This window comes from Pieris napi, chromosome 1, assembly GCF_905475465.1.
Source record: "Pieris napi chromosome 1, ilPieNapi1.2, whole genome shotgun sequence".
Classification (NCBI taxonomy): Eukaryota; Metazoa; Arthropoda; class Insecta; order Lepidoptera; family Pieridae; genus Pieris; species Pieris napi.
In genome coordinates this window covers 14493856-14521315 of record NC_062234.1, presented here as the reverse complement: position 1 = coordinate 14521315, position 27460 = coordinate 14493856, and the positions used below count along the sequence as shown (strand labels likewise).

Genomic DNA, 27460 nt, shown 5'->3' with positions numbered 1-27460 from the left:
CAGCTAAACGCTTTTAAACGATTCCTCCATTTAGAACAACTAGATTGAGCTGAGAATTTATTAACCGAATAGCTTTTGTCATTATGTAGGTGGTATAAACTTAATTCGAGATATTTTAATTCACCATCAAACACTGAGCCATATATATTAACTAAATAAAATCTAAATTGATCACTGCAAATAATACACTCGGCGTCAAAAAAATCGCACCTTTCCTAAAATTCGTGTAAAGCGATTATAACTCCGAAGATCCTTCCTGTACCCTTTCATTGTTAGTATCATTTGAAAGCGAATGAAATCCCTTATTTGAAAACGGTAGGATTTTGGCCGCAACCCCCATAAAAAAAGAAAATTCTGGGAAAATGTGAAACAATGTGTATTCTGATCAAAATTGCAAATAAAATGAACAAAACAAAAATTAAAAATAAACAATGACAATCCTTAAAAATTAGTCTTAAAACCTAGTGTTGCCTCCTCTAGCCCTCCGACCAGCTTCCAAGCGGTCAGTCATGGACCTGCTGAGCGTCACGACGTGTTCCTGGGGAATGTTGTCCCACGCCTCGATGACGGCATCTCGAAGCTCATCGAGAGTGGCAGGAGCTGGATTACGGGCCCGAACTTGCCATTTCAGCTCGTCCCAGAGGTGCTCGATAGGAATGAGGTCGGGGCTTCTTGCTGGCCAGTCCATAACCTTGATGCCAACTCGACGTAGGTAGTCCTTGACAATCAAGGCTGTGTGGCACCGGGCGTTGTCGTGCATGAACTCGAAGTTGGCGCCGACAAAACCTGCACATGGGACCACATCCTCCTCCAAAACCTCGGTGATATACCGGTGGGCAGTCAGAGACCCCTGGCCGCGACCATCTCCAGCTCTGGAGACGCACACGAGGTCTGTCTTGACGTCGATAGAAATGCCGCCCTAGAGCATGCAGGATCCTCCTCTATACCCGACGATTTCCATGGTGCAGGCTGGTGTGAAACGCTTCTCTGGTCGCCTGTAGACTCTCTTACGCATGTTGTTGGTGTATAGGCACACTCGGGTTTCGTCGGAGTTCAGGACATTCCTCCACTGGTCGAATGTCCACGGCACGTGCGTTTCGTAAAATCGCTTCCTTTTCGTCCGGTGGATGGCAGTCAATTGGGGGCCTGTAGCAGCTCTCTGGGGCAGCAAATTCTTCTCTCACAGCCTTCTTCTGATAGTGGAGACGCTGTGAGCTGTCCTTCGAGTAGCTCAAAGCCGCTGCTGCAGCTCCACAGCGTTGGAGAAGCGGTTCCGAAAAGACGTCGACACAATGAAGCGATCACCTCTGACGGTAGTGCAGCGACGTCTCTCGGATCCATGTCTCCTGATGTAACCTCCAGTCTCTTGGAACTCGGCTGATTTTCAGTTGCCGAGCAACTTCAACCTGCCATAGTCCGATTTGCAGTAGGGCCACCACTTGAGCTGCTGTTTTGCCATGGTATCCATTTTCACTGGGTTTTTTTCTTGTCGAAGCTCTTCAGGAGTGACCTCTGTGACATCTGGATAGCGAATAACCCATAATTGACTTTTACCCCCTCGTTTTATACGCATCCAGGGTGGTACAATTAGTGAGCCTCCAAACGCGTACATCGCCACTTTTTAATCAAAGTACTTGCGATTTGTGGTTTTTGATTTTCCGTTAACAAACGATAATTTTTTTGAAAGCTTATTAATTGAGCTTTTAAATGATACTAATAATGATAGGGTACAGGAAGTATCTTAGAAGTTATAATCGCTTGACACGAATTTTAAGAAAAGTGCGATTTTTTTGACGCCGAGTGTATGTTTGCGCCTAACAGTCTAATAATATTATGGTGTTAACTTTAGTTAAACTTAATTTAGGTTTTTACCAATAACATTAATACAACTTTTTTGCTAATGTTTTATTCGAGGTAATCTAAAATCTGCATCTCCTCATTCACCTCAAGATCGGAATTTCTTGACACACACACATGTACGCTAAAAAAATGCTAAATGATAGTTTTGTCAACAGATGGCACCACATGCTGTTTGCATTCGTAAAATTAATTTATTTATTTATTGTTATTCGATAACTTATCCGATATTTTATTACTTATTCTGCTATTCGGAACGGCGAAGAATCCACCAAAAAAGAGATAACTACCAGCCAATCTTGAGTTACAAGTGGTGTAACTAACACGACTTTGTTATATATATTTAGATAATGTTGATATATTATACAAGGATCCGGATCAAGGATCTTCAACGTGTATACTGAAATTCTACGGAAGTTTTAGCTTACAGTTTTGATATATATTCTATTCTGTTTTGCATCAATAACATAAATCTTACATAAATAATGCTTTTTCTACAGTATTTAAAAAAAACTATAAAACAAATTTCTATGAATGAAACTCGAAATCTAAGAATTTGATTGAGGTCGATTATTCCGTTCAATAAAAGCAAAAATAGCTTTTAAACTCCAACACATGTGCCAGTTGTGAGGAAATTAGGAAAAATGGAAATCTTTTTCATCGATTGAACCCACTTTCACAGTCTGATAGCGCACAATGGCCACTCTTTGTTGAGTTGAAAGAACCCCAGGAGGGTGGTATACTATTGTGTACCTTCATACATTATACGTGCCGAGACAATGAAACTTCGAGAAGCCCAGGCTTAATTTTTTAAAGATTTTCATGTACTACGCCGTGTTACTTAATTAGTATGAAATTGGTTTTTATTAGCACACATTAAAAACAAATCTTAAAAAACCATAACCTATACAGAAACTTGTCGAAACGAAACGAAATCTTAAATTTAAAGTTTAAAAATGTATTAGTATAATTATTATTTTTAACTTAAAACAACAAATGACAATTGACATTCCGTGTTCATCAATTAATACTTATAAGATAAATAAGTCTCGAAGGGAAGTAACTTCTAACCAAATTCTTTAATATTCACTTCATTCCTTCCATGGTTGACTGTGAATAGAAATTATCCTTAACAAACAAACAATTTACCACCTATATTCACCACCTATGTAGGACGAGGTTTAATGTCTTATTTCTTCATACGACATAACGGTATTTGTTTGTATTTATTATATTATCAATGATGAAAATTGATTTGGTAAAAATATAATATATTTTGTCCGGTTAGATTTTTTTTTTTTGGAACGTATGCCGTATGATCTACAGACCATCTGCGGCAATACATGCCAATAGCTGTACACTGAAAATTCGACACTTGCTAATTTGAATGTACATTCGACGATAGGCAAACGTTCTTGAACACTCCCCATTCTAAACACTTTATGCAACGCAACTGTACATCATCAATTATTCCTTTGTCCCTTAGTCCAATTTTCTTTGCGTTAGCTCATCCCCCAGCAAATTCTACAACCATTTATCACGTGAAAATCAACGAAAGATCGCTTATATAAAATATTATGTTACGTAAACCGTCAAAGAAAAATCACAATATTTATTTTCTCTTTATAATTTCTTTTATAGTATGCAATGCGAATTAAATGTGTTACAACAACATACACTCTTCATTTAGATTTCTGACAACGTCGCATTAACTAAACATAAACCCCATTCCCCACACAATTGCTATAACCTCATAAAAACATCAAACCACGATCCAATTAATATCCTTATTCAATACGAATCACAGGAGGTAATCCAATGTAATATTAAAACATTAATACAGTGGAAGCAGACGTCCATTACCACAGCTATGGTTAGTTATCCACTATTGATCGGTCCAATTAAGGCGAGAGGCCCTCACGGGAACCGGCCGTTCTTAGTGGTATGTAACTCGATACATAGGGCAATAATTTGTTCGGTAACACTAGGTTTTGAGATGAACTTAGTATTAGATAATGGAGGGGCATAAAGTGTTTTAAGAGACACTGCAGAAGCTATTTTGCTAAGAAAGTAGACAAAGCTTTATTGAGGTAGGTGTATCTTTAAAAACCATGATGCAACGGGTATTCAATGGGTGAGTAAGTGTTATACGAGGTAATAATTTAGTTCTAGTCTTATTAGATCATCAAAGAAATTTTTGATGATCGATTATAAATATTGCGGAAAAAATTACAAATAGTAGGAATTTTCTGACATAGATATTTGCTAAACAAAAGGTTTACATACATTGTAAACATGTCAGTTATGATACGCAGAGTAGAATTCTAGACAATGGAGTTTCATGAAAAAAGTTATACAAGTCAAATCAATTCTGCTTTATTGAATTGCGTATAAAAAACACAAGTTTCTTTCAATATTTTTGGATTTTTCATAGAAACGGGACTTGGCTCGTTTATATTGTCAGCTTATTTTATGTAAGCCACTAAAACCATTTAGTAACAAACACATGTATAAACAGTTGAAAGAAAACCATATCAAAATAAACCTATACGCAAAAGGTCATACGATTGAGTCATCTCTACTTGGTTGTAAACTCAACTTGCACCTTTGTAAACCCAGGGTAAGGTGTGAGGTTCGAATATGTAAAGTATCATCATATCATGTTACATAGTACATTGTGCATTGGGAATGCCACTTAAGTTATCGACATTATTGTAATGCACTTCGACATCGACTCACACTCAAGCGTGTATCGTATAACGTAGCCGGTGTCTATATTAAAGTGCATTTAGGTTTAGTACATTTTTGTCTATAACTTATTTATTTATATATAATTAAAAATCTGCATTTACCAAGTCAAGATACTCGTTTTTTGACTAAAATTTATATATATTTATTAAAAATATATAAATCTGTTTCGATGTTCCGAATGCTCTTTTCAAAACCACTAAGTATTACACTTAATACAATTTATGCACAAAGGTTAACTTGTAATATCCCGAACTCTAAAGAAATATAAACTAACAATACTATTATCTAGAGATAAAGTCTGGGTTAATACAAGAACGAACATCTATTAAGATTACACCTCTAATTCCGAAATATTGGGTAGCTATTACTGCAAAGCTTCGTTGAACACTGCAATGCGGTACATTGCAGGGTACGCTCGCCTCAATATGGCTAGCAATGAATCAAATATAAGCGCAGTATTTTGATATTTACGGCAACACAATACGGCTCACAATTGAATGGAACGTATGAATACATTTCAGCACCATCTGCTGTAGGCCGTAACGTAGAAAGCAGACGATTGACGAAACACAATTTTTCTGCCATTCCTGTGATAAAATGAACTCGTTTTGGGGAAAAGCAATTTTTGAAATAAGAACCTATTGTTACTTTACGTTGTATGGAAGTAGCTTTAAATGCTAATGTATCTAAAAACCGTGACTATTAGATTGAACTTGATAAACGTCTAAACGCTTTAGAAAATTAAATTATTGATGAAATGTGGTTTTCCTAAGTAAGTCTTAAATAATCTTAAGATAAAAGGGATATTATATAGAGGACTCTTTTTCACACAGAGACTAGTTTCAAAAAGGACAATTTCGGGAAGTGGAATTGTTAATGAATACCACCTATCGTATTATTAAATAGGTTATTGGTATTAAAAACAAAATAAACTTATAAATAAATACAAACCCCATATGAAGGTCACAGAATAAAAATAGAGAATTATTTTAAATATTTACGTATATATAATATACAAGTAAATTCCCACCAGCTTTACATAACGTGGTTACTAGCTTGTAAATTCCCAGTAAGGCTTTAAATAGCGCACAGTATATTATCTAATTGCTTCAGAGCTAAACGCCGGTCACGTAACTCCTTCTTTTTTCTGTTGTTTCAACTGTATCGCCGATTTTCTTCATTCGATTACTGATTTTTTAGGTTCAAAACTTTCTAAACAAAACAAAAACAATCTAAAACCTTCGAGAACAACTCTTCTGGTATCTTAAAAATAAATACGCTCAGAATGCACACAACTACACACACACAACTTATGAGCTCTTTGAAATCTCACTTCTTTTCATTGTACGTTTTTTATTTAAATAACTTGAAATTCAATGCGCATTAAAAATAAAGCTATTGATTCCCAGAGACTTATTCAAATGAATGAATTGAGTACATATGCTTTTATAGTTTAAATACAATTATATTTCCATACTACTTTATAGTTCTTGCGTTAAGGAATAACATTTATATTATTATAAATATAAATCTATTTAAATACTGCATTATATAGCAGTATAGTGATCACGTTATAGTGTCGCTGGAATTGGATTCAATACCTTCGTTTATACTAAACTCATTTTAAATATTTTCAGATGCGGAGCTGTATTCAGGCACTGTGGCAGATTTTAGTGGCATGGAGCCCATAATATACCGCGAACCCCTTCAGACTGAGCCTTACGACTCTATGACATTAAACGGTAAATATGATCCTGAAACCTTTGTAAGTTAAACGTTTTCGTTACACATATTACGGCTGGTTTTCCAAATCATACCATGAGTCACATTGTCGTTTTAAACACAGAAATATGTCAAACTTCATATCGAACACATACCCACGTGGCAACTTTGTTAGAGGTGTTGGTCAAAGACTACACTGGTAAATAGAAACACATGATCAACTCATCCATGTATAGAATAACAATAGATCCAATCATCGGAATTTGCAACTATCTTCGACCTGCAGGGCTGCCATCCATCTTCCCTCATAAGAAGGTCCCCAATACACGTTTAAATTACATTAAACGCTGAACCTCAAATTAAATTATCTAGTATATTTTATATTTAAGATAATAAAAAAAATCCTGAGGAGGAGGAATTAATGGTCATAAATGTATACCTATCCTTTGCAAAGTAACTGTACACAAAGCGTTCACCAAAACTTATTTTTATTAAGGAATACATTTTGAACTTTCGCTGTTTTTGTGGTTCTTTTTTCTTTGTTATGTAAGATAAAATAAATATCGTGAGGCATGTCTTAGAACGCACATGCTCCAGCTACCTACTTAATCAAAGGAATGAATGAAACAGATACAGAAATGTCTGTCCATTCCACATTAGATTCTGGCGGTCTGAAAATCTAGTTGATTGTGTTAATTCATCAATACTTTTCTACTAAAAATAAGGTATCTTTAGTAGAAAAGTATTCAAAAACAGAGCAGTGAAAACAAAACCAATTCCTCGGGTGTTGAGTGAAAAAATATTCAATAATTATTTCAGAACACGCGAACATGTAAATAGTAGCTCGTTAAAATGTCGAAACAGAATTTGCATACATACGGTATGAAATACGCAAATATATTGATTTTAATGAAATGGTCAACACTGCGCATCTATTATCCCCGATTCATTGGTTACGAAAATAATATAATTTCTATTCATTAAACCAATGTTGGTTTCAGTGAAAATCGAACGTCTAACTAAATATGCTCAAATAATAATGACACTGGAGTAGAAATATTTTCAGCGTTGTAGTATAAATTAAATATTGTGTTAAAAATTTTCTCACTAATTATGTTTTGGACCAAATTAATACCAGAATAATTTCGTATAAACCTTTACTATATAAACTTAGGATTGGCGTCAATACATCAACAGACTTCATTTTTAAACGCTTTTCTTCGTGTTAAGACAATCATTTATATAATTAGTTTTACAGCTTTTTATGAATGTATAACATAAATTTTTTGAAATATTCAAAATCCAGCCTCATTCCACATCAAACCGGCTTTCGCAACTGTCACAGTGACATTTGACGCGACAAATCGATAAATCGGATTAGTCTGGCATTTAAATTATCGACACAGACGATAGGGTTACAGCCTTAATCATATGTGTACGCAGGGCATTAGTATGGTGTCCTAAGACTAATTACGTTAACTTGAATTTCAGCCCCCGATTTCGTGAATTCGTTAGTACATGGCAACTTCGTGTACTTTTTCTTTCGGGAAACAGCGGTGGAATATATCAACTGTGGAAAGGTAATCTATGTATTATTTCGGCTGTTATTTGTCATAAATGTGGCTTTGCGGAGACTGGCTTAATTATTTTGAATGTAACTAGTAAATAAATTAATTACGTACGATATAGTTAACAGTGTTCTATGTTCTTTCGAATTTCTTTTACAGTGAAACATAAATAAATAACTATTGCGTTATTATTTATTGATTTTAATAAATTCGCGACATTGTACGTTCTTAACTATTTAAAACTAAGAAACGGCAGTAATCATTAAAGTAGTGAGCTGCTGTTGAGTGTTGACTTAGAAAGGAACGCTGACATTTAGCCGAATATTGTCTTTGATTTGGAAGCTCCGTCAGTCTCCAGTGAAACGTAGCGTATTTCCATCTATTTCCCTTAAATAAAGAGCCTCCAAACAATTGCAGTCCGTGTTTTCCCGCGTTGCGCGCGTGTGCCGCGACGACCGAGGGGGCCCACACCGCTTCAAGCAACGCTGGACTTCCTTCCTCAAGTCGCGACTCAATTGTTCCGTCGCTGGCGACTTCCCCTTCTATTTTAACGAGATTCGTAAGTCTGCGAGGTTTTTATTATTATACTAGCATCCCTTGGTTTTGCGTAAAAATCATATCTAAATATTAATAGGGTTGTACAACTTTTTATGATTACTTTAATCAAATAAATATATATATATATATGTATGTATAATTATATATTTTAATTTTATTTCAGAATCCACGACAGAACTGATAGAAGGTGTTTACGGTGGTCTGAACGCACAGTTGATTTACGGTACATTCACGACACCGCCCAACAGCATATCCGGTAGTGCGGTGTGCGCTTTCAGTATGCAGGACATAGCTGATACCTTCGAAGGAACCTTCAAGGAACAGAGTGCTATCAACTCCAATTGGTTGCCTGTTAATAGTGCTAAGGTAATTAATTATGACTGAGTTTTAAACAGTTTTAGCCGAAAACACGAAATATACCATGTACTGAAAAATAAAATAATGATTAATTTATTTTTATCTATTCGGGTGCCTTCTTGGTACTTTAATAAATTATTATTAAATTAAATATCTAAATATATAGCGACCGCCTCCGTGAGAGAGTTGATGTCGTAGATTCCCTATTCGGGGTTTCGAATCTCGACAAATCAATAGGTTCTATCAAGTTAGTAGGTTTAGTGGGTTAAATAACCGAGAAGTTAGAGATAACTAAAATTAAATACCTCTTCGTAATAAATTGATGTGTTCTTTCAGGTACCAGAGCCCAGACCAGGCACCTGTCACAACGACTCCAGGCAGTTGCCGGATCAAACGTTGAACTTCATCAAAACGCATGCGCTGATGGACGAATCAGTGCCAGCGTTCTTTGGCGAACCGATCGTTATTAGAACCAGCTTTCAGTAAGTTCTTGTTGTATTTATAACGGCTTCCTATTTAAATAATGGGTTCTATAGAATACAGAATAAATAGGTTTTTTTATGTATTCTTTTTTATTTAGGTACTTTAGTATGGTATTGTTACGAGTGCGGATAGAAACTCCATAGATCTCTTCAAGGGTTTGTTTAAAAATAAAAAAAATAAAAAAAAAGGAATTTAATTGAACACAAAATCACACAACATATTCTCACAGTATCACTTGTCTTCAATATTTGCACTTTTCTATCTTGATTTGTCTCTCGAAACAATGTTCAAGCTTTTTATTACTATCGCACAATGTTCAGACTAGGTTCGAGAAGATTCTTATCTTCCCCCTCTCTCCCGCATTATTCTCTTCTTATCTCACACCTAGAAAGGTCAGTGTAGAATGTTTCTTCATCAAAGGAGTATAACCAGTCCTGAAAATTACGTAATTGACTTGCCCTGCGGCGTTAGAAAAACCTTTTAAAATCATGAAATCCGTCCTCGTAACAATTTTTTTGTTTGTGTACTTGTCTTTACATTTTTCTAATATTCTTCTAATACCCGTATTCTATAATCCTGAATTCAAATCAATTTATTATTTAATACCCAAGCTCTCTGCTTAATTTTTTGTAAAACTCATGAAGGAGGAATAAATTTAAAAGATGTTAATAAAGTGTTAAGTACCATTATTTAGAAAGTGATTTTTTTTCAGCTACCGATTTACACAGATCGCTGTAGACCCACAAGTGAAAACACCAGGAGGCAAAGCCTATGATGTTTTGTTTATTGGAACAGGTACGAAATTTATTACATTTTAATATCATAGAGTTAATAGTAGAGAGAGATAGAGAGAGAGAAAGAGAAAGACGGATGCTTGACTCTCTCTTGACTTGGATGTTGGTGACTGACCAAAAAAGGTACAGTATACCACTTATGCACTTTACATTTATCAATGTGTACCTGGATTGATTTTCAATAGAATGTACTTATTTTTAAGTTGATATTAAATATTTAACTGTCGTTTTCAGATAATGGCAAAATAATAAAAGCGATAAACGCAGTATCGTACGACACGAATAAACGCGCGGCGCCCGTAGTCATCGAAGAGCTGCAGGCATTCGGAGCGGGGTCCCCGGTTCGAGCTCTGAGAGTGGCCAGAGCCGGTCGAGATGCGGCTAGACTTATTGCAGTGTCAGACAAGGAAGTCCTAAGTTTGAGACTGCATCGATGCTCCAGTGACAAGATTAGTTCTTGCTCGTGAGTACAGCAAAAAATTCTTCGTTTACCGGCAATAAATAGTACCTCCTATTCAATTTTATATTGAGTTCTAGTACGAAAGATATCTTATAAAAGTGATGTCTTCTAAAGAGAGCAAAAAATCTTAAGGTGAGGATTGTTGGTGTTGTTACAGAGAGTGCGTGGCCCTGCAAGACCCGTACTGTGCGTGGGACAAGCAGGCAGGGCGATGTCGCGCGTACTCACACGGCGTCAGTCGCTGGCTCGACGAGAACTCCTTCTACCAGAGCGTCAGCACTGGCAGTCACGCCGCCTGCCCTCATAGTGAGTACTTAAGCCGCGTTTCCTTTGTCGTTAATGCTGTCAACAATGGAAGGCATAATCTTCCCTAAGCGTCAAAGAATGATTTTTACATGTTTTTTAATGTTAGGCGTTCAGTTAATAGCAATTTATATAACTGCACGATATTAACAGGTAAAGACGCCGGGGCGGTCGGTGGACTCAGTTCGGGACTGTACGATGATGCCAGAGAGAACAAAGGAGAAGTCATAAATATTGTGCAGGACAAAGATGGGAAAGGGAGCAACAATAATAACGAAGGTATGTAAGAAGAAAGGTATAAACAAACTGATTAATCAAAGTTAAAAAACTCCCTATGCAAAAACTGTAATTTGCACTCTAATAAATTCCAGGCCCAGAGGTCTTAGCAGCAGATCCACCTCCGGCAGCATATTCCGTTGAGACGTTGGCGTTAGCAGTGGCGGCGGGGGCACTAGCAGCACTCGGAGCTGGATTTGCAGCAGGTTACATCTGTGGAAGACGCTGCAAGAAGGACGACGACGACAACATGCCCTACCCTGACACGGAATATGAGTATTTTGAGCAGAGGCAGAATATTAATAGGTAAGAAATAGAGTCATTGTCCAATTCTATGAAAAATAACCTAGTTGCACGGCGTAGTTAAATACGCTAAATACCAATATGGACCGATGTAGCAGTTTAACCGTCAAAAAAAGCCCGCACGTAATAAAGCGTTTCGCGACCAGGATCCAAGCGGAGCCCAAGCTGCTCCAGCAAGTGGAGGAGGTGACGTACGCGGAGCCGGTGCTGGCTCCTCAGCCCAAGCCCGCCTCGCCCCGGGCCACGCTGCGCAAGCACCCGCCCTACCACCCCCACCACGAGACCCTCTTCCAGTTCCAGCCGGACACCTACCGCCGGGACAATTTCGGGACCCTGCGCTCCCATCAGGTCAATGTCAGTTCTGCTCCTTCGTTTATTCGCATGGCTTCTGCGTGGTGACCGGTACTGGCATACGCTGTTACAAAGTTCTATGTACCCTCGGCTCTTTCGTTCAAACCGAAGACAATTTCCATAGGCCATTTGACAATTACTTAATTTTTTGAAATAATTATCAAATTCAAGATAATGTAAAAATAACGTTCGGACCAGTTTGAATCATAAAAAAATATTAAAGTGTCCTGTCACCACATTACTACATTAACCAAACAAGTGTAATTTGCAACTTGAAGGAACCAATTTTTATCTCAATTGTAACAAACAGCCTGCACGGTGGGCTGATTATTTAAATACATTTAAAATATTTAATCCTGACATATTTACTTTTAAATGTGTATATTACTTGTAAATATTTACTTGTAAATATTTACAAGTAAATATTAATGATCGATACACGCATATGTGTCATACATACAAATTTAACTACGCGTGCAAGTTACACTTTAAAATCTAGCTCCGCACTTATCAATGTTTGTATATTCCTAACTACTCGGGAACGATGACTTTTAACCGCTTATTTAATATTTCATCATAATCATTCACTATCCATTTAAGCTTTCCATTAATCATGCAAATAACCACTCTCGTAACCGTTGCTTACATGTAGACAATAACAAGTTTCATACTCGAGATGTTCCGTGGCAGAAAATAGATCGAATAAAAGGCAAACTCGGTCGATAGCTTCGTTTAAACTGAAGCCAATGTCACGATGTAATCTTGAAGTATAAAGCTTTTAATAGTTGCATCAGTTCACTAACGCCTCATTAACATCATTTTTCTGCGGCATGTCAGTTAACGCAGGAATGTTCGGACCGCAGGGCGATGGGTACCGGCGGGGCAACGACAACGGTTTCTCGACAACGCGTTCAGTGAAAAAGGTGTATCTCTGAGAAACAAGCGGGGCGGACGCGCGCGACCAATTGCATCATCATAAGCATAACGCGCACCATCACCACACTTTGGGTGAGTTGTACTTTTTTATCGAGAATAAGTAACCGAACATTGTTTTTGTTTTAATTTATGAAATCACTTATCAGCTTTTTAAAATAATGTCGGTATAAAATAACATAATTCATTAGGCTGTTTATCTATCTGACTGACGTTTTGGCAGTTGCTGCATAAATGGTTTCTTTTTACATAAAATTAACGTAACATTAACAAGGCCTGAATGTCGATCATTATCAAGTGTATTAAATATTTGTTTATTACAAGAAACAAAGACTCATATATCTCATAATATAGACCAGTGGGAATTGATTGATTGTGAGACGTCTAATGATGTGCCGTTAACGATTTCCAGTGTCGCAGCGCAGCAGCGGTTCGGGCAGCGTGACCGGCAGCGGATCGTCGTCGTCTCCGTCACCGCCGTCGTCTTCGCCCTCACCTTCGGGCGAAAGGCCCCCCACGCCCCCGCCCCCCGCACCCCAAGCCTGCGCCTATATCTACCGCAACTAGCCGCCCCGCCCCCGAAGACATTCGGTGCGTTGTTATCGATTGTGAATGTGATTGTTTTCGCCCGAGAGACATATCCCGGTGCGACGTTGTTATTCCGACTTGTTGTTGATGGACGAGGAACTTTAATCGTTCTATGTGATTTATCGGCGGTTTCGTCCGATTGCCTCTCGTCGACGACCGACCGAGGCCCACTTCTGTAACGGGATCGAACCGGTTATCGCTATGGATCCATTGTTGACGGCATCGATAGTGATCGAGACTACGTTGTGACGTCATTCCAAAGGTTCTTATCCTACTGACGTATCTCAGAGTGTATTTTTTAGTAGTATTAAGTATCGGATGTACGGTGGCTGACTTTGTAGATCGTTTAGAAAGCATAGTTTACTGATAATTTAAGTAAATTATAAGTTTTGTTGGTAACATAGCTACATGGTTAGTGTCGTACGTTGCAAGTTTTCTCATATTTTGATATTATCTTCATTCGAGGAACATGCAATTCACGAGACGCTTTTTTACTACTTTAGAGTTAAAAGTTAAAGATCTACTATGTCGCTGCGAGTCGTGAGGAAAATTGACTAAAATGCTTAAGTCTTTCTTAAACGGCTTAAGAAACGTACATATTCATTTGAAGTGTCGACCTTAAATGGTTAAATAAATGATAAGAAGTATAAAGTTTCCATGTTCATTTTAAGATCATGAGTTTTAAATATGCTCATTGCTATATTCTATACACATATAACTTAACAACACCAATGTTGTATTGCTTTTAAAATTAAATGAAATTATGCCCAATATTACTCAATAACCATTTGATAAGAGTATGGCAGGAGAGCGTTTATCATTGCTATATTTTTGGTCGAATAACTCGACCGTAAAGTGGTGTTAAATTCACAGACATCAAACCCCAAACTGCACTCTTGGAACATAAAAATCGCTGATCTATTTTCATTATTTTAATTCCAATAGTTATACAGCGTGGGAACAGATGTTATATTTGCATAATGGAACTGCCAACATCATTGCAACGAAAATGTTAAAAAATTGTTTTTAGTGTTGCCAAGTTATAAACGGTTGACACAAAGTGAACTCGCCACAAAACGCAAATATATACCTTGTACAAATAATTAAAAGTCCTGATAATCGTTCGTAATTAAAGTGCTTCTTATGGATGTATCTAGATATAGAATAGAAACGTTTTGACTATTCAGTAATGTTATAGATTTAGTCATATGCATAGTCTAGGGCGACGCGTCGAGCTCGCGATTTAGATTGTTGGTACGTCATTTTGTAAATTAACAATCACTGTGATCAATCGATCCATGTACATACATTCTATGACGTTACAGGGCCTTTAGCCAAGTGAACTTTTTCGCAGGCGTAAAAATTTTTTATGTGGAGTTGTCACGTGCTCATGTTTTCCGCTGCGACGTACGCTCGCGGCAAAAGGCACTTGTCTAAGAGCAGAGGTTAAGACACGCCGCCATTTTGTTACAAATTGACACGAAATGTCGACGCATAACCTAACTTATAAAATATACGATTCTAAATGTTAACCATAAATGTGGGCCAAACGTTTTAATTTCATTTTAATGACGTTCCTGTTGCTGTTTTGTAGTTAAAGAACTTAAGCTTTTGACACTGCGTAGTGATAGTGTCACTTCACTGATTGTTGACAATTGATTGTATGTAAGAAATGTCAATTCTATTTGTAATGATCTAGTGCCTAAGTGTGTGTGGCAGGATAACTCCGTTTTCGCGTGGATAACTGATCTAAGGGCATGTCGTAGGCCTACTTCCAACCATTTAATTTTTTCATTCATTTAAATAACGAAAATTCTATTACGTTATAAATAAGATATTATGTGGGTGGTGTTTACAGTATACCCATCCTTTATAAGAACGAGATTGAGTTATCATATAAAACCGCTCTACGTTTTTTCGGTTTGCTTGGTAAACATGCCCTTAGATCCTTGTAAATAATGGTGCATTACGATGACATGATGATCGTTTAAACTGATTTAGTACGAGTTGTAGAGTAGACACACAATAGAATACCAATTAACGTATCACTATGGGCATACACAAACTATTGAATCCTTTATTGTACAAAAGTTTGTGCTCGCCTCGAGGTTCCTTCGGTTTAGTTCGTAGAGCCAAAGATACAATTGGCTACTCGTTGTTTGGTCTCTATGTATGTAGCTAAATCGAAGCGTTATTTGGGCTCGCTTGTTAAAATTAAATACGCCCGTTAAGAAAGTGAGATGGCATTCTAAAACCTTAATATTCTAATAATACAATACTCATGTGTAATACGTTCACATACCAAAGACGCCGTTTTAAGATATAATAATTTATTTCTAGTGTTAGGTAATTATGTATTTACTTAAATATTACTTTATAATTATCGATATAAACTGCCAATTTCCGTATTTAATATTATGAATTGAACGCACAGTTTTGTTTCTTATATACAATAGTTGCTATTATTATGATATTGGCGTTACACGAGACAAATTTCTCTGAATTTTAAAAGCGTACAATCAAATAGAAGACCTATGCTTGCTTTTTTAAAATTCCAAGAAATTTTGAAATTGTACTAATTATGTTAAGCCTTTTAATTTAAATGTATATAGAAAGATTTTTAATGTAATTTGGTCAAGAACTTAGTACTAAGCATTAGGGTTAAGCGCAAAATTTTGAAAAAAAAAGGATTGTTAAGAGTTGTTTTGTAATAAATGATGAAATGTACAATAACCATTTCTATGTTCAGATAACTGAACCATCTTTTTATACTCGTAAAACATGAACATGCCTAGAAGTCTTATATAGATATAACGTAAGCGTAAATTATTTATTGATTATCGGAAATTATATTAGAAAGTATCATACGTACGTAGAAATAGACCGCTTCATTTTGTTTGAGACTCGAAGCCTTAGTGTTAGAAATTGAAGACTTTTATTATACCTAAATAAATTGTAATTACAGAGGATTACATTTTGACGAATCCGACTTATTAACTTAATCATAAGATATAGCGCGTTTACATCACATTTATCTCAAACTAACCATCACATAGGTTCTTGTATCATATAATTATATTTTATGACATAAATTTTTCATTAGACCGAAATCTACGGTGATTTGGTAGTTGTTTTGTAAATTCGCATTCTTGTCTAACAATACAAGTAATATGTTTATTATTTTTAAGAACAATTTAATTACACCAATTACTTGTTGAAAATTAAGATTTTGATTTTTAAAAAACTATCGAATCGCCGTTAGTCGTTTGTTTTGTCGTGTCGTGTGCAATATTTTTCTACTTCAGTCGTAAAAAAAACATTGTGAATAAATGTTTGGGAACTCAGTACTATAAAGTGCCTAAGTAATTTTCATTGCAACTGTAGACGACCCACACTCCCGGACTCCGTACAGCTTTAGTCAGATTTTTTAGCGTGCCTTTAGCCATAACTAGTTACCGACTGTTTGAGATAACGATTTAATATTATGATCACAATAAAAAGGAAAACAAGGGAAATCTATTTCGTCTTCTCTCTAAACTCTCGTTCACGTCTTGTTACATGGAAGGCATAGACAACATTATCCTTTAACTGCCTCTTTCTTGTTTCTTACCTTGTAATAAGCCCGCACCAACTAAATTCCATATTGAGTGTTTTACTTGCAAGAGCATTGTGATTATTAATTATAAAATGGTTATCGCGAACAATGTGAGATAATTTACTTAATATTGTAATTTATATTAAGTTTTTAATAATTGCTAATTTGTAAAGTATCCTACGTTTAGGTTCGTTTTGCATTTTGGTCCATCTACATCGTGTCTTGCGTACAAAGTACCTTCATATGTTTGTGTGTGTGCAAGACAAAGTGTAGTCAAAGCCTTAGACACTCCATAGGTTAAGTAGGAGTTTATAATGCAAAAAGCAAAGGCAGTGAATAGACTGTTACACCATATTCGCTGCTCATATTTATAGAGTGCAATTTTTTATAACTAGAAACAAATAGATAAACATTGATCAGCGAAATACAATTTTTCTGCCTAACAGTGAACAAATTTTGTATTTTTCTCGTCATTGTTTGAGATGTTATGATCATTTTCTCATTAAAATATTATTAATATATGCTAAATATTTTAGCAAAGGATAAAATGTATTCCTTTTCTTTAGTAAATAAAATATTGAAACTTGACTATTGTTTGTTCTTTACAATAACCATATACGTATATATTATGATAGTCGACTTAGTCAGTTGCAGATTCCTACAACTGATTTAAAGTAGGTGTAAATTCATATTAAAGATAAAGTAGGTGTATAAATTAAATAAAAGTTTAATAAAATTATATTTTATTAAAAAGGGTCCTAAATTATTAGTCAGGTGGATTAGCGTGAGCCTAAGGCTCTTTTTCCACTGCTCCGACAATAACCGATACTTGTATATTTATCATGCAACACTTTAACTAAAACCCATATACTTTATTTTATTAATAAAACGTTCTAAATTCTAAATATTTTATTGCCCTGGCAAGTTTATTACTTTTTTTATATAGTCTATCTTGAAATATTATAATCTACTTAATAAATAGTTCACTAATACTATAGTATAAAAATATAAATAAATAGCAACATAATTTGGTTTGGTCCAGGTTATCCAGATTCTGTCAAATTAAACAAACTACATATAAATAAATCTGTGAATAATAATTTATAACCTAGTATCCAAATACTCGGATATAGGTACTTGGAGTTTGGACCGATAAAACACCGCGTTCCGATCTAGCAAGTTATCGGATCGTTAAAAACCGGATCCCGGAGTAGTGGAGAAGTACGTAAGTACTGTTATGACTTTCTAAATCGGATCGGTAATTAACGTTTGCCGGACCGGAGCAGTGGAGAAACGGCCTAAGAGTGCTAGGTAATTAAACAAATAATTCAAGTCTCCAATTGTTTGTGGAAGGAAAGCCTTGTACATGTTTATTGTTTTTAACGACGTTATTTTATGTTTTAACTAAGACCCATATTTTTTAATTTAAAATTGTTCAGATTTTCATAATTAATTGCCAATTAATTTATGAGGATGTCGAAAAATTCTTTAAATTGACTTTCGACTAGGTATTTTCGACGAGTTTTGAAGCACCAAACGTTACTTTTTTTAAATATTTTGGCAATAGTTTTAACTTTATGCCAGTTTCAAGTAAAAGGTTGGGAAACTACACGCGAGAAAAAATAAACAAAGACATCAAAAGGAAATATAGGGATAAGCTAGTTAAAAACAAAATATTATGTACATAAACAAAACGTTACTTTGATAGAAAAAATCCCAGAAGCCAGTGGCCTGTTTTCCTTTACCGTACACGGTACAAGCTAGTGTTAATAGTGAACAAATTTGGTATGTTTAAAAGTCCATTAGTGCATTAATTAGTAGTATGTTTATTAGGGGTTTTCACGATATAAAAAAGGATATTTTGATTAGAAAGTAAAAAAGATGTATGCTGCCTTTCTCGAAAGCCTCTTAATTTTCAAATTTTGTTGTAATATAATATAATTTCACTTTATCTGTGAAAGATAATGTCTAGACAAAAGACGGCGTTGACAAAGAGTATCAATGTCAGAGTCGAATGTCAACTTTAATATCTAAATAAAAACTACAAAGCGTGTTTTAAAAATACAAAAATATTAATTATTTGTTTATTTATTATTATAATTAAGATAATGTAGCAAACCTATAAAAAGCGACATTAAGTCTCGTTAGAAGAATTTGCAAAACTGAGACAATAAGATTAAGTTACTTAGATAACGTAAAACTTACAGTTTTAATATGACCAAAAACATTCAAAGCTGTTTTTCTTTTAACTTTAAAAGTATTCTCATTGATGAGATAGGCCTCAATGGTTTAGAAGGCATTAGCCTTGATTTTCTCTGGAAACGTATGGGGAGTAGATTATCATGTACTCTTACACCGAAAATAATATGCAAATTTTGGAACTTCTTATCGTCTTCGCAATCTATATCTTTTTACAGTCTAGATACGCCTGTACCCAGGATAGATGTATTGGATCGATTCACATTAGTTGATGAAGAATCTGGTCAACTGTTGGATCCTGTAAGTTGTAAATTCACTATTACTAAAGACCTTATTGGATAATGCACAGTATCTCCTCTTATTAAAATAACAAGATTGTGTAATGGCTATATAACTTTATTGCAGCCTACAGCCATTGATGGGCCATATGAGTTCTGTCTGATTGAAGGGGAATATGGATCAAGTGCTAATTACAAAACCAGATCACTAATACCCTTTGAACTCATAAGTACAAAGACATATGAAGAAATAGTAGAAAAATATGGTGATACATTAGTAATAGTAGCATCAATAGAAGTGAGATGGCAGGCTCTGGCCCCGCATTTACCTATATGCCTTCTATCTTCACTGTCACCAGTTCATTATTGTATATTAGAGCTGGTTGGCAAAGGGAGAGGAAATGTAAGTTATATTTATTGACATAGTAATATTATTTTTAACTAAGCAAGAGAAGGACTTGGCCTATTGAAAGTCAATTAACTAATAATATAACTTTAAATTTTCAGGGACAAATGACCATTGGCAATACTAATCTTACTAAAATAGTGAAAGAGTCTAAACTTCTTTTTTACAATAGAAAAACATTGCAAAACCTAGATTTAATAAGAGTGCAATGTGTTACACAAGTCATGGGTGATAGGGGTATGAAGAGTTTATTGTTACGACTCAAACGTTTCCATGAGCCATTTGTGAAGTCTCAACCAAAGATAGGCAAAATACGAGATTTATTTGAATATCTCCTTAAACAACCAAATTATAGTGAAAGAAATGAGAAAATGATTAGAATGGGATACCTAACTCCTCATCAAAGTAAACGACTACAAAAAACTATTAATATTTTTAAATTTGTAAGTACTTATTTCTAAGAGAAGTAATGGTAATAAAGGAGGTTATCAATTTATTTGAAGTTGTAATTACTTTGTAGCCAAATTTAAATAGAACTTTATAGAAGGTTCTCTTGATTTATTTTTCGGGAGTTGTTTATTTTGTAAATGTAAATTAAGTAAAAATACAGGAACAGCCTGAAGAGCCATGCCACAGCACACATACAATAACTTAAAACTTATTAAAATCAGTGGCGCTACAACCTCTTTAGGCCTTGGCCTCAGATTTCTGAATCTGTTTCATAATCATTTTTAAATCTAATAGGCTGAAGCCAACACTGCTTTTACTGCAGAACTAAAAACTTAAGAATGAATACAATAAAATACATTAAACATATTGAACAAACAGATTTTTACTAACAATACTTTATAAATCTTAATATCACGAATTTATGGAACCAAACAATTAACAGGTTTTCCAAGGACAAGCCTAACCTAACACTAAACAGGCTAAATAATTTGCAGGTTGATCTGTAACAAATCAACAATAAATATATATATTAACCGATCCGATATGTAGTTTGTTACAAGTATAATTTTATATTATAGGAAGAAAAAGACGAAAAGAAAAAGAAGCATATAACACTTACATCTCCAAGTGATGAATCATCTCATTCAGAAGATGAGACCCCTGCAACCCCGCTTAAGTGCCAATATAAGGTTGGAGTCAGCCTTTTGAGACAAGCATATGAACGATTCGTCGATGCTGGCTTAAAGGGCTTGACTCAAATTGAAGTAGCTCAACTACTCGGCATAGAGTTTTACACGAGCAGAATTATTTGTCGGATCTTTAAAAACAAAGGACTAGTCAGCGAGTTCCTTGAGGATAAGGGTAGACAGAGGACTGCAAGGTATTGCAAATTTGTTTAATTTAATGCTGTTTTTTGTTTTTATAATATAAGCAGAAAATAAACAGAGAATAGTAAAAAAATCAAATTGATTATGATATTTTTGACTTTTCAGAATAATATAGCAATTTACAGCATCGCATTTTTAATTACAGATATATAGCGGTAGCTGCAACTAAGGAAATTAATAATATTTACGCTGAAGAAAAACAAAAACTCTTGGATCACGTAACCAAAAATAGGAAACGGTGCAAATCGGTGGAATCTGAAACACTAGTGAAACGTCGCAAACAAGAAAATAACGGAGACGATAAGAATGATGACGACGACCTGGAGAAGTTTATAACTGAAATCAGAGTCCTCGATGGCTTTGAAGATCGGACTAAGGAATCCTTGATCAATAATAAAAAGAAACCAACATTACGGCAATTGAAGTTTGCAACTGGCATTTTGAAAATTGTTAACGAACGTGGTTTCGTCACAGGATACCAAACGTTATCTAGTTTCGTGTCTCTCGACACGGGCGAACCGCCGATGGACACCAAATCCTTGAAACTTGTGCTTCAAAAGTTGATTACCGACAGTCAATTAAAAATTTATAAATTAAGAATATCGTGCCCCGACAAAGATAGGTTCTCACTCTGCATATGTCCTCCGTACGTGAAGCCGAATGACTCTCTTTTGAAAGATCATTACGCGGAGTTAAGTTACAAAGCCCGAATGAAGTACAAAACCCCAAATAAAGAAACATCCAAGTTCATAACTCGACCTATGACCAAGTTCGCGTACCCTCGCTATATGAAAATTCAAAAGCTACACGAACAAATTGTCCAACTCGTTTACTTTAGCGAATGCAAATCTAATTTTATTCCGGGATTCGCCTCCTTAAACGAGCTGGTGCCAGAGATGACGGTGGAATTCGCATTGGGGAACATTCTTTTCGATAGTGAAAGGCTCATTTGTTCAAATTTGAAATATAGCGATGAAGTGTTGGAAGTGAAACTGAAAGATGCTCCCGATAACATCAGATACCCCATTTTAAACTCTAAGAGCCTACATAACTCTATAAAACTCAGTTTAAAATTACTCGCCGTTTTAGGCCTCATTCAGCTGATACGAGACCCGGCCTCGTGCGCCATGGACGAGACCGTGTACCTGAACTTCGTGTTCTACGTAAATCAACAAGCTAAAATCTTAGACACTTCCGGTATCTGGCCGAGGCCGAACGAAAGCGACGGGGCCATAGAAAAGACGTTTTACTTCAAAACCATGGAAGACGTGATGAAATATTGGGAGGAAGTGCAGGTGATAGGGTTAAATACGACGATAAGCGGAATCAAAAGAGAGAGATACAAGTTCCTGCAACCGCTGAGAAATGGCAACGAAGTGTTAGAAAACGATGACGGATCTCGGTTCGGCGACGGATTGGGTCCGTGCGGATTCGATTCGTCTATCTTCATCGACATGCCGCGTTTTTGGCGGACTTTCACCACTAGATACTCTAAACCGATAGTCGTAAAAGTACTGAAATCCTCAATGAAACACATAAGGGGCTCCAAATCCGGTGCTAAATTGAAAAAAGACGAAGCAAAGCAAGTTAAAAAGAAAAGGGGTAACTCTAAACCGAAGCCTTTAGTGAAACCCAAGCCTCTCAGACAGAAACGCCTGACTAGGAGACGCGAGTCTGCCGTGAAATGGTCGAAACTAGACGATCAAATTATAAACATGCTGAAAATTACAGTTGCCGTTATGGGGCCCGTTCCCGGCTCCATTAAGGTGAGAAATTCGGTGGCAAAGAACCTACTTTCGGTTCTCGACCCGGGAAAGTTGGCGTCTCTGTGCCATCGACGTGCGACATTTCTAGAAAACAACCCAGAACTTGCGCACGAAAAGATGTGTATTCTGAACGAATTGAGACGTCACACTGACTTAATAGAAAAGTACGAAGGATTGTTAAAGGTTCTGAGAGTGAGACACTACGCAAATCTTCCGAAGTTCGTTACAGAAGCAAAAATACCGATGCTGGAACTACTTTGGATAATTAATCAAATCGCTAAGACTAAGCCGTTGATACAGCGGACGCCCTGCGTCGCTCGCGACTTGGACGAATTTCACAAGAAATATATCGTATCATCGTCGACCCATATGAAAGTGCCCAGCTTGTATAGGACCGCTCCGGATAGTCAACCTGAAATGGCGATGCTGAAAGAGGGCATCGTCATGACGGTCATGCTAACTTTGGACAGAGAAGTCTCGGAAGAGACGTCTCAAACCATCTACTCGGTATTCAAGTTGCACCAGGAGTATAATTTGCGAGGAGCTATAGAAGAATTGCGAAAGAGTGGAGCTATTTCGGCGAGAGAGAAGATTTTGAATAATCGTCTACATAAAGTACATTTCAACGATATCACCCAATCGTCGTACAAAATTTCATTTTCATACAGGAGGAGATGGATTAACCAGCTTCGTTCGCGTTTCAGTGAGAATCTGGCGGAGTTTATGATAAAAGAGTTGCCGCAAACCGGCTTGAAAGGATCCTCCGTAATTAACTGCCTTTTGTTCGAGATGCATTCGTGTGAGACCTTAGAAATAGTGTCCGTAGCCGTCCCGGTCATCGTGGGGTCGGCCGGCTCCCTCATTCAAGAAGAAAAGATGAACATAATCGACACGGAAGGGAAATATAAGTTGAAATCCGGTTTAGTCGGTTGGAAAAGCCTAACTAATCTCAGGACGTTTTCTGAATTATTTAGCGATTTCGATTTTAAAGAACCGCTAACAAGTCTCACTAGGTAAGGCATTTATCTTTTTATTATCATTCATTTTTGTATTCGATACTAATACTTTATATTTCAGGAGCTTCGCGACATTTGATCATACGAAAGATATCGATGCTGAAGATGAAATTATACAATATTTAGACGGGAAACAAACGAGTGGAGGCACCTTTGCCGAGCTTCAGGTAGGGTCTTTGAATACATGATTATATCTTAAAAAGTGGCTCTATATAAATATTATATTATAAATATTAGATAGTCTGACATTTTCTCCATTACAACTTGGTCGACGTCATTTTTATTCAATTCGATTTTATTTCCAGGACTTGACGGGACTGGACGGGAAATCCCTCTACGAAAAATTAAAAATGTTGGAAGATGAGGGTACAATATTACTAGTCGGTTACTTTGACAATCGGGCTGTCCTAAAGAAATATGCAAAACCGTGGTTCTTCCAGATCGGAGACACCAAATTCATTACACCCGAGCCCTGGCTGACGCTAAATAACGAATTGCAGTTTAACGTATTTACTAATTGGGCAAGTGTAATCATGAGTAAAGTTTTCGAGTGTCCCGGATGCTCTATTGACTATTTGTCGAGTTCTTTTGAATTCATTTCTACGAGAAGTGTTCAGGATATCTGCGAATTTCTAGAAAAATATCAATGTGTAGAGTTAAAGTGTATGGAAACCTGTGAAGTAGATTTATTCTCCGACGACACTGAACCCGAATTAATCGATTACAATCCCTACCAAGCCCCCGCTAAGATTGTTGTTTTTCCGAAGAGAAATTCTCTTACGAAATTTTGTTATATTAAACATAGGATATTGAAAAGTAATGAAGAGTGAAGATTATATTTATGTGTAATAAATAAAAATCTGTTATAGTAATTTATTTTTTGTTTGTAGAAATTGTAGGGAAATTTAAAAAAATATTTCTGATAATAACTTTGGTAACTGGCGAGACTTTAGTTTTAACTTTCATCAAAGTACCTACTCATTAACGCACTTCCCGTGTATTTAAATCGTTGTCTACCTGAGTTAAGTTCCACGGCGGTTGTTTATGCTAAGTGATAATATACTTAATCAATTAAATATAATAAAAGCGTCCCCTAGTACCTAGTGAACGCGTAACTAACTGAAACTTATCGATACTTAAAACTAGTGTAGCGTAAATACTTAAGAATATTGACTATTTCTGGTAACGAGAAAGTTATTTTATAATTTATGAAAGTACTAGCAGACCGGCCAAGCGTTGCTGTTGTTTTTGTTATATTACATAGTAGCAAAGTATTCAAGGGAAACGGTAGGAGAACACCAGCCATGGGGACCACCATGCTTTTTTGGTGGTTATGCTATTAAATTGTAGCTTATGTGAAACGTCGGTACTTTCAACACAGCGCCATCTGTTAGAATTGTTACTATCAAATAATAAACAAATATTTTGCAATAAAATAATAATGCAGGTATAAATTGAGATGTAAGCTATCCTATCTTTTAAGTTGGATCAAACTACACACGGTGTGCAAATTTGATTGATATCGGTTAGGTAGTTTAGGAGTCCATCGCGGACAAACAACGTGACACGTAATTTAAATATATTAAGAAGATGATAAAGCACTTTAACCCAAAGTTGCAAAACCCTGGATTTTTTAGTGTTAGTGTAAGTCAAGCTGGGCTTTCCTGACATTCGGGATAAATCGCTCTATATCCTTAAGTAAACTATTTATGTAAATGTACTAAGGAAATATTGAAATATTGTTGTTTGCCACCGCTGGGCCTGATGGCTGACAAATTTAAACCCTGAAGAAGCTTTTGCAGATTCTAGGTCGAGACTTGGTGGTAACTCTCGACTCGTACCTTATTCTGAAACTTTACCTTTGGGTCTATTCTCTGTGTAATGACAATGAATTTGAAAACGGTAAGACACTTATTTTTATAATCACAGCATAAGATACTTCATTTAACACCGAAATAAAAAAAAACATTAATATTAGCCAAATCATGTGGCAGTTAAAGAGGATAAAGTTTTGATAAAGAAAAAAGAAACGCGATCTCAACTGAGAATCAGGTAAATACTTAAGAAAATATATATAATCTTGTTAAAGTAAAAATACGTTTTATTATTATTATTTTTTAAACGGTTTTATTTAGCTCACCCCGTTTGTTTTATTCTTGGGTCAAATTTAGTAATTCAAATTTAACCCTCTTCCTGTCAACCGATTAATCTGAAATTTTGTATACACTTTGGATTTTGGTGACAATACAATAAACTAAATAAATAAAATAAAAATAAATAAATATTATATAATATATAAATATATATTATAGATATATATATATATATATATATATCATTATATTAAAAACTGTATCTATTTTATTAATTAAATATATATTATATTTATATTATAGAATTGATTTATTTATATAAACTAACGGGCAAGGAACCTTGCAATAATGAAGCACTAAATGAATTAAACGGAATGCGAAATAAAAACTAAAAACTAGAAAATAAAAATAGGTAAAAAAACTTTTTAAGTTAAACGGTTTTATGTTAAACATACATTGCAATGTTTAAGATAAATGTACTAAAAACCAAAAAATAATAAAATAGATACAGTCCTGGGAATTATAAATATATGCATAGACTAGATTAAAATAAAACCGTAGGGCACGTCAATTGTCTACAATCGTTGATTAAAATGTTTGTTTTGTAATGTTACACTATAATTAGGCAGTTGTTCAACCGACAACGATGGACGTGTGATAAGTAGGGCTAGAATGTGGAAACAAGCTAGCAAGCTCGATTATAAGCGAGTTTTAGGGTTTCATAGTGGTGAGCGGGTAGTACTTTTATCATATGTTTTGTCGATTAAAGACAAACTACGAGCAGTGAAACGATTCCTCGCCAGCCAGCAGTGTGAATGTCCAATGATAAACTAGTTGAAACATCTCTTTTATTTACATGGAGTGTATAACTATTGGAATTTCCATGAGCAAGAAAATAGTAAGTAATTTCCTGACAATCTGCGGGCCAACTGCCTATTTTAACGACGAATTAAACGATTCTTCTATCGCACATTAAGTCGATAATTTGTAGACAATTGACGTGCCCCACGGTTTTATTTTAGTCTAGTCTATGCATATGTTTATAATTCCCACGACTGTATCTATTTTATTATTTTTTGGTTTTTAGTACATTTATCTTAAACATTGCAATGTATGTTTAACATAAAACCGTTTAACTTAAAAAGTTTTTTTACCTATTTTTATTTCTCCTGAATTCCTTCCAACTACAACCCTCCTACTGCATAGTAAAAACATCGCACTCCCAAGTTACAAGTAACAAGTCACTCCTTTGGGAAATGGAGGTGGTTAAAAATGTGGATTTTGTCCAGAATATTGCTAGCTGTTGAGTACAGACTACACAAGTAGCAAGAACTACAGATATCAATATTATGAAATCATATTAAAAATATCTTATGCTAATGATAAATTATTATTTACTTAAATGTTTTAAATATAATATAAATGAGTTGTATTATAATTCACATATTAATTTGTTTATACATATT

General features: G+C 35.5%; 2 protein-coding genes across 6 annotated transcripts in view; both read left to right on the top strand.

Moving 5' to 3' along the window:
- Window positions 1-17487, top strand: part of LOC125054966 (semaphorin-1A) — a 204291-nt gene extending 186804 nt beyond the window's left edge. For 2 of the 5 annotated variants that reach the window (XM_047657114.1, XM_047657105.1), the window contains 13 exons: window positions 6246-6350; window positions 7822-7910; window positions 8316-8457; window positions 8620-8822; window positions 9150-9295; window positions 10009-10091; window positions 10325-10553; window positions 10708-10856; window positions 11007-11132; window positions 11225-11435; window positions 11579-11786; window positions 12621-12791; window positions 13129-17487. In XM_047657114.1, the coding sequence (XP_047513070.1) occupies window positions 6246-6350; window positions 7822-7910; window positions 8316-8457; window positions 8620-8822; window positions 9150-9295; window positions 10009-10091; window positions 10325-10553; window positions 10708-10856; window positions 11007-11132; window positions 11225-11435; window positions 11579-11786; window positions 12621-12701 (1772 nt within the window). In that variant the 3' untranslated portion in view covers window positions 12702-12791; window positions 13129-17487. The remainder of the gene's footprint in view (window positions 1-6245; window positions 6351-7821; window positions 7911-8315; window positions 8458-8619; window positions 8823-9149; window positions 9296-10008; window positions 10092-10324; window positions 10554-10707; window positions 10857-11006; window positions 11133-11224; window positions 11436-11578; window positions 11787-12620; window positions 12792-13128) is intronic. The other 3 variants (XM_047657142.1, XM_047657124.1, XM_047657133.1) reach the window with 3 other exon arrangements.
- Window positions 17488-18920: 1433 nt separating this feature from the next.
- On the top strand, window positions 18921-20243 carry LOC125055088. The gene is made up of 3 exons (XM_047657364.1): window positions 18921-19398; window positions 19504-19779; window positions 19884-20243. Exons 1-3 carry the CDS (start codon window positions 19114-19116, stop codon window positions 20241-20243), a joined length of 921 nt encoding a protein of 306 aa, XP_047513320.1. The 5' UTR covers window positions 18921-19113.
- The last annotated feature ends 7217 nt before the right edge of the window (window positions 20244-27460 follow it).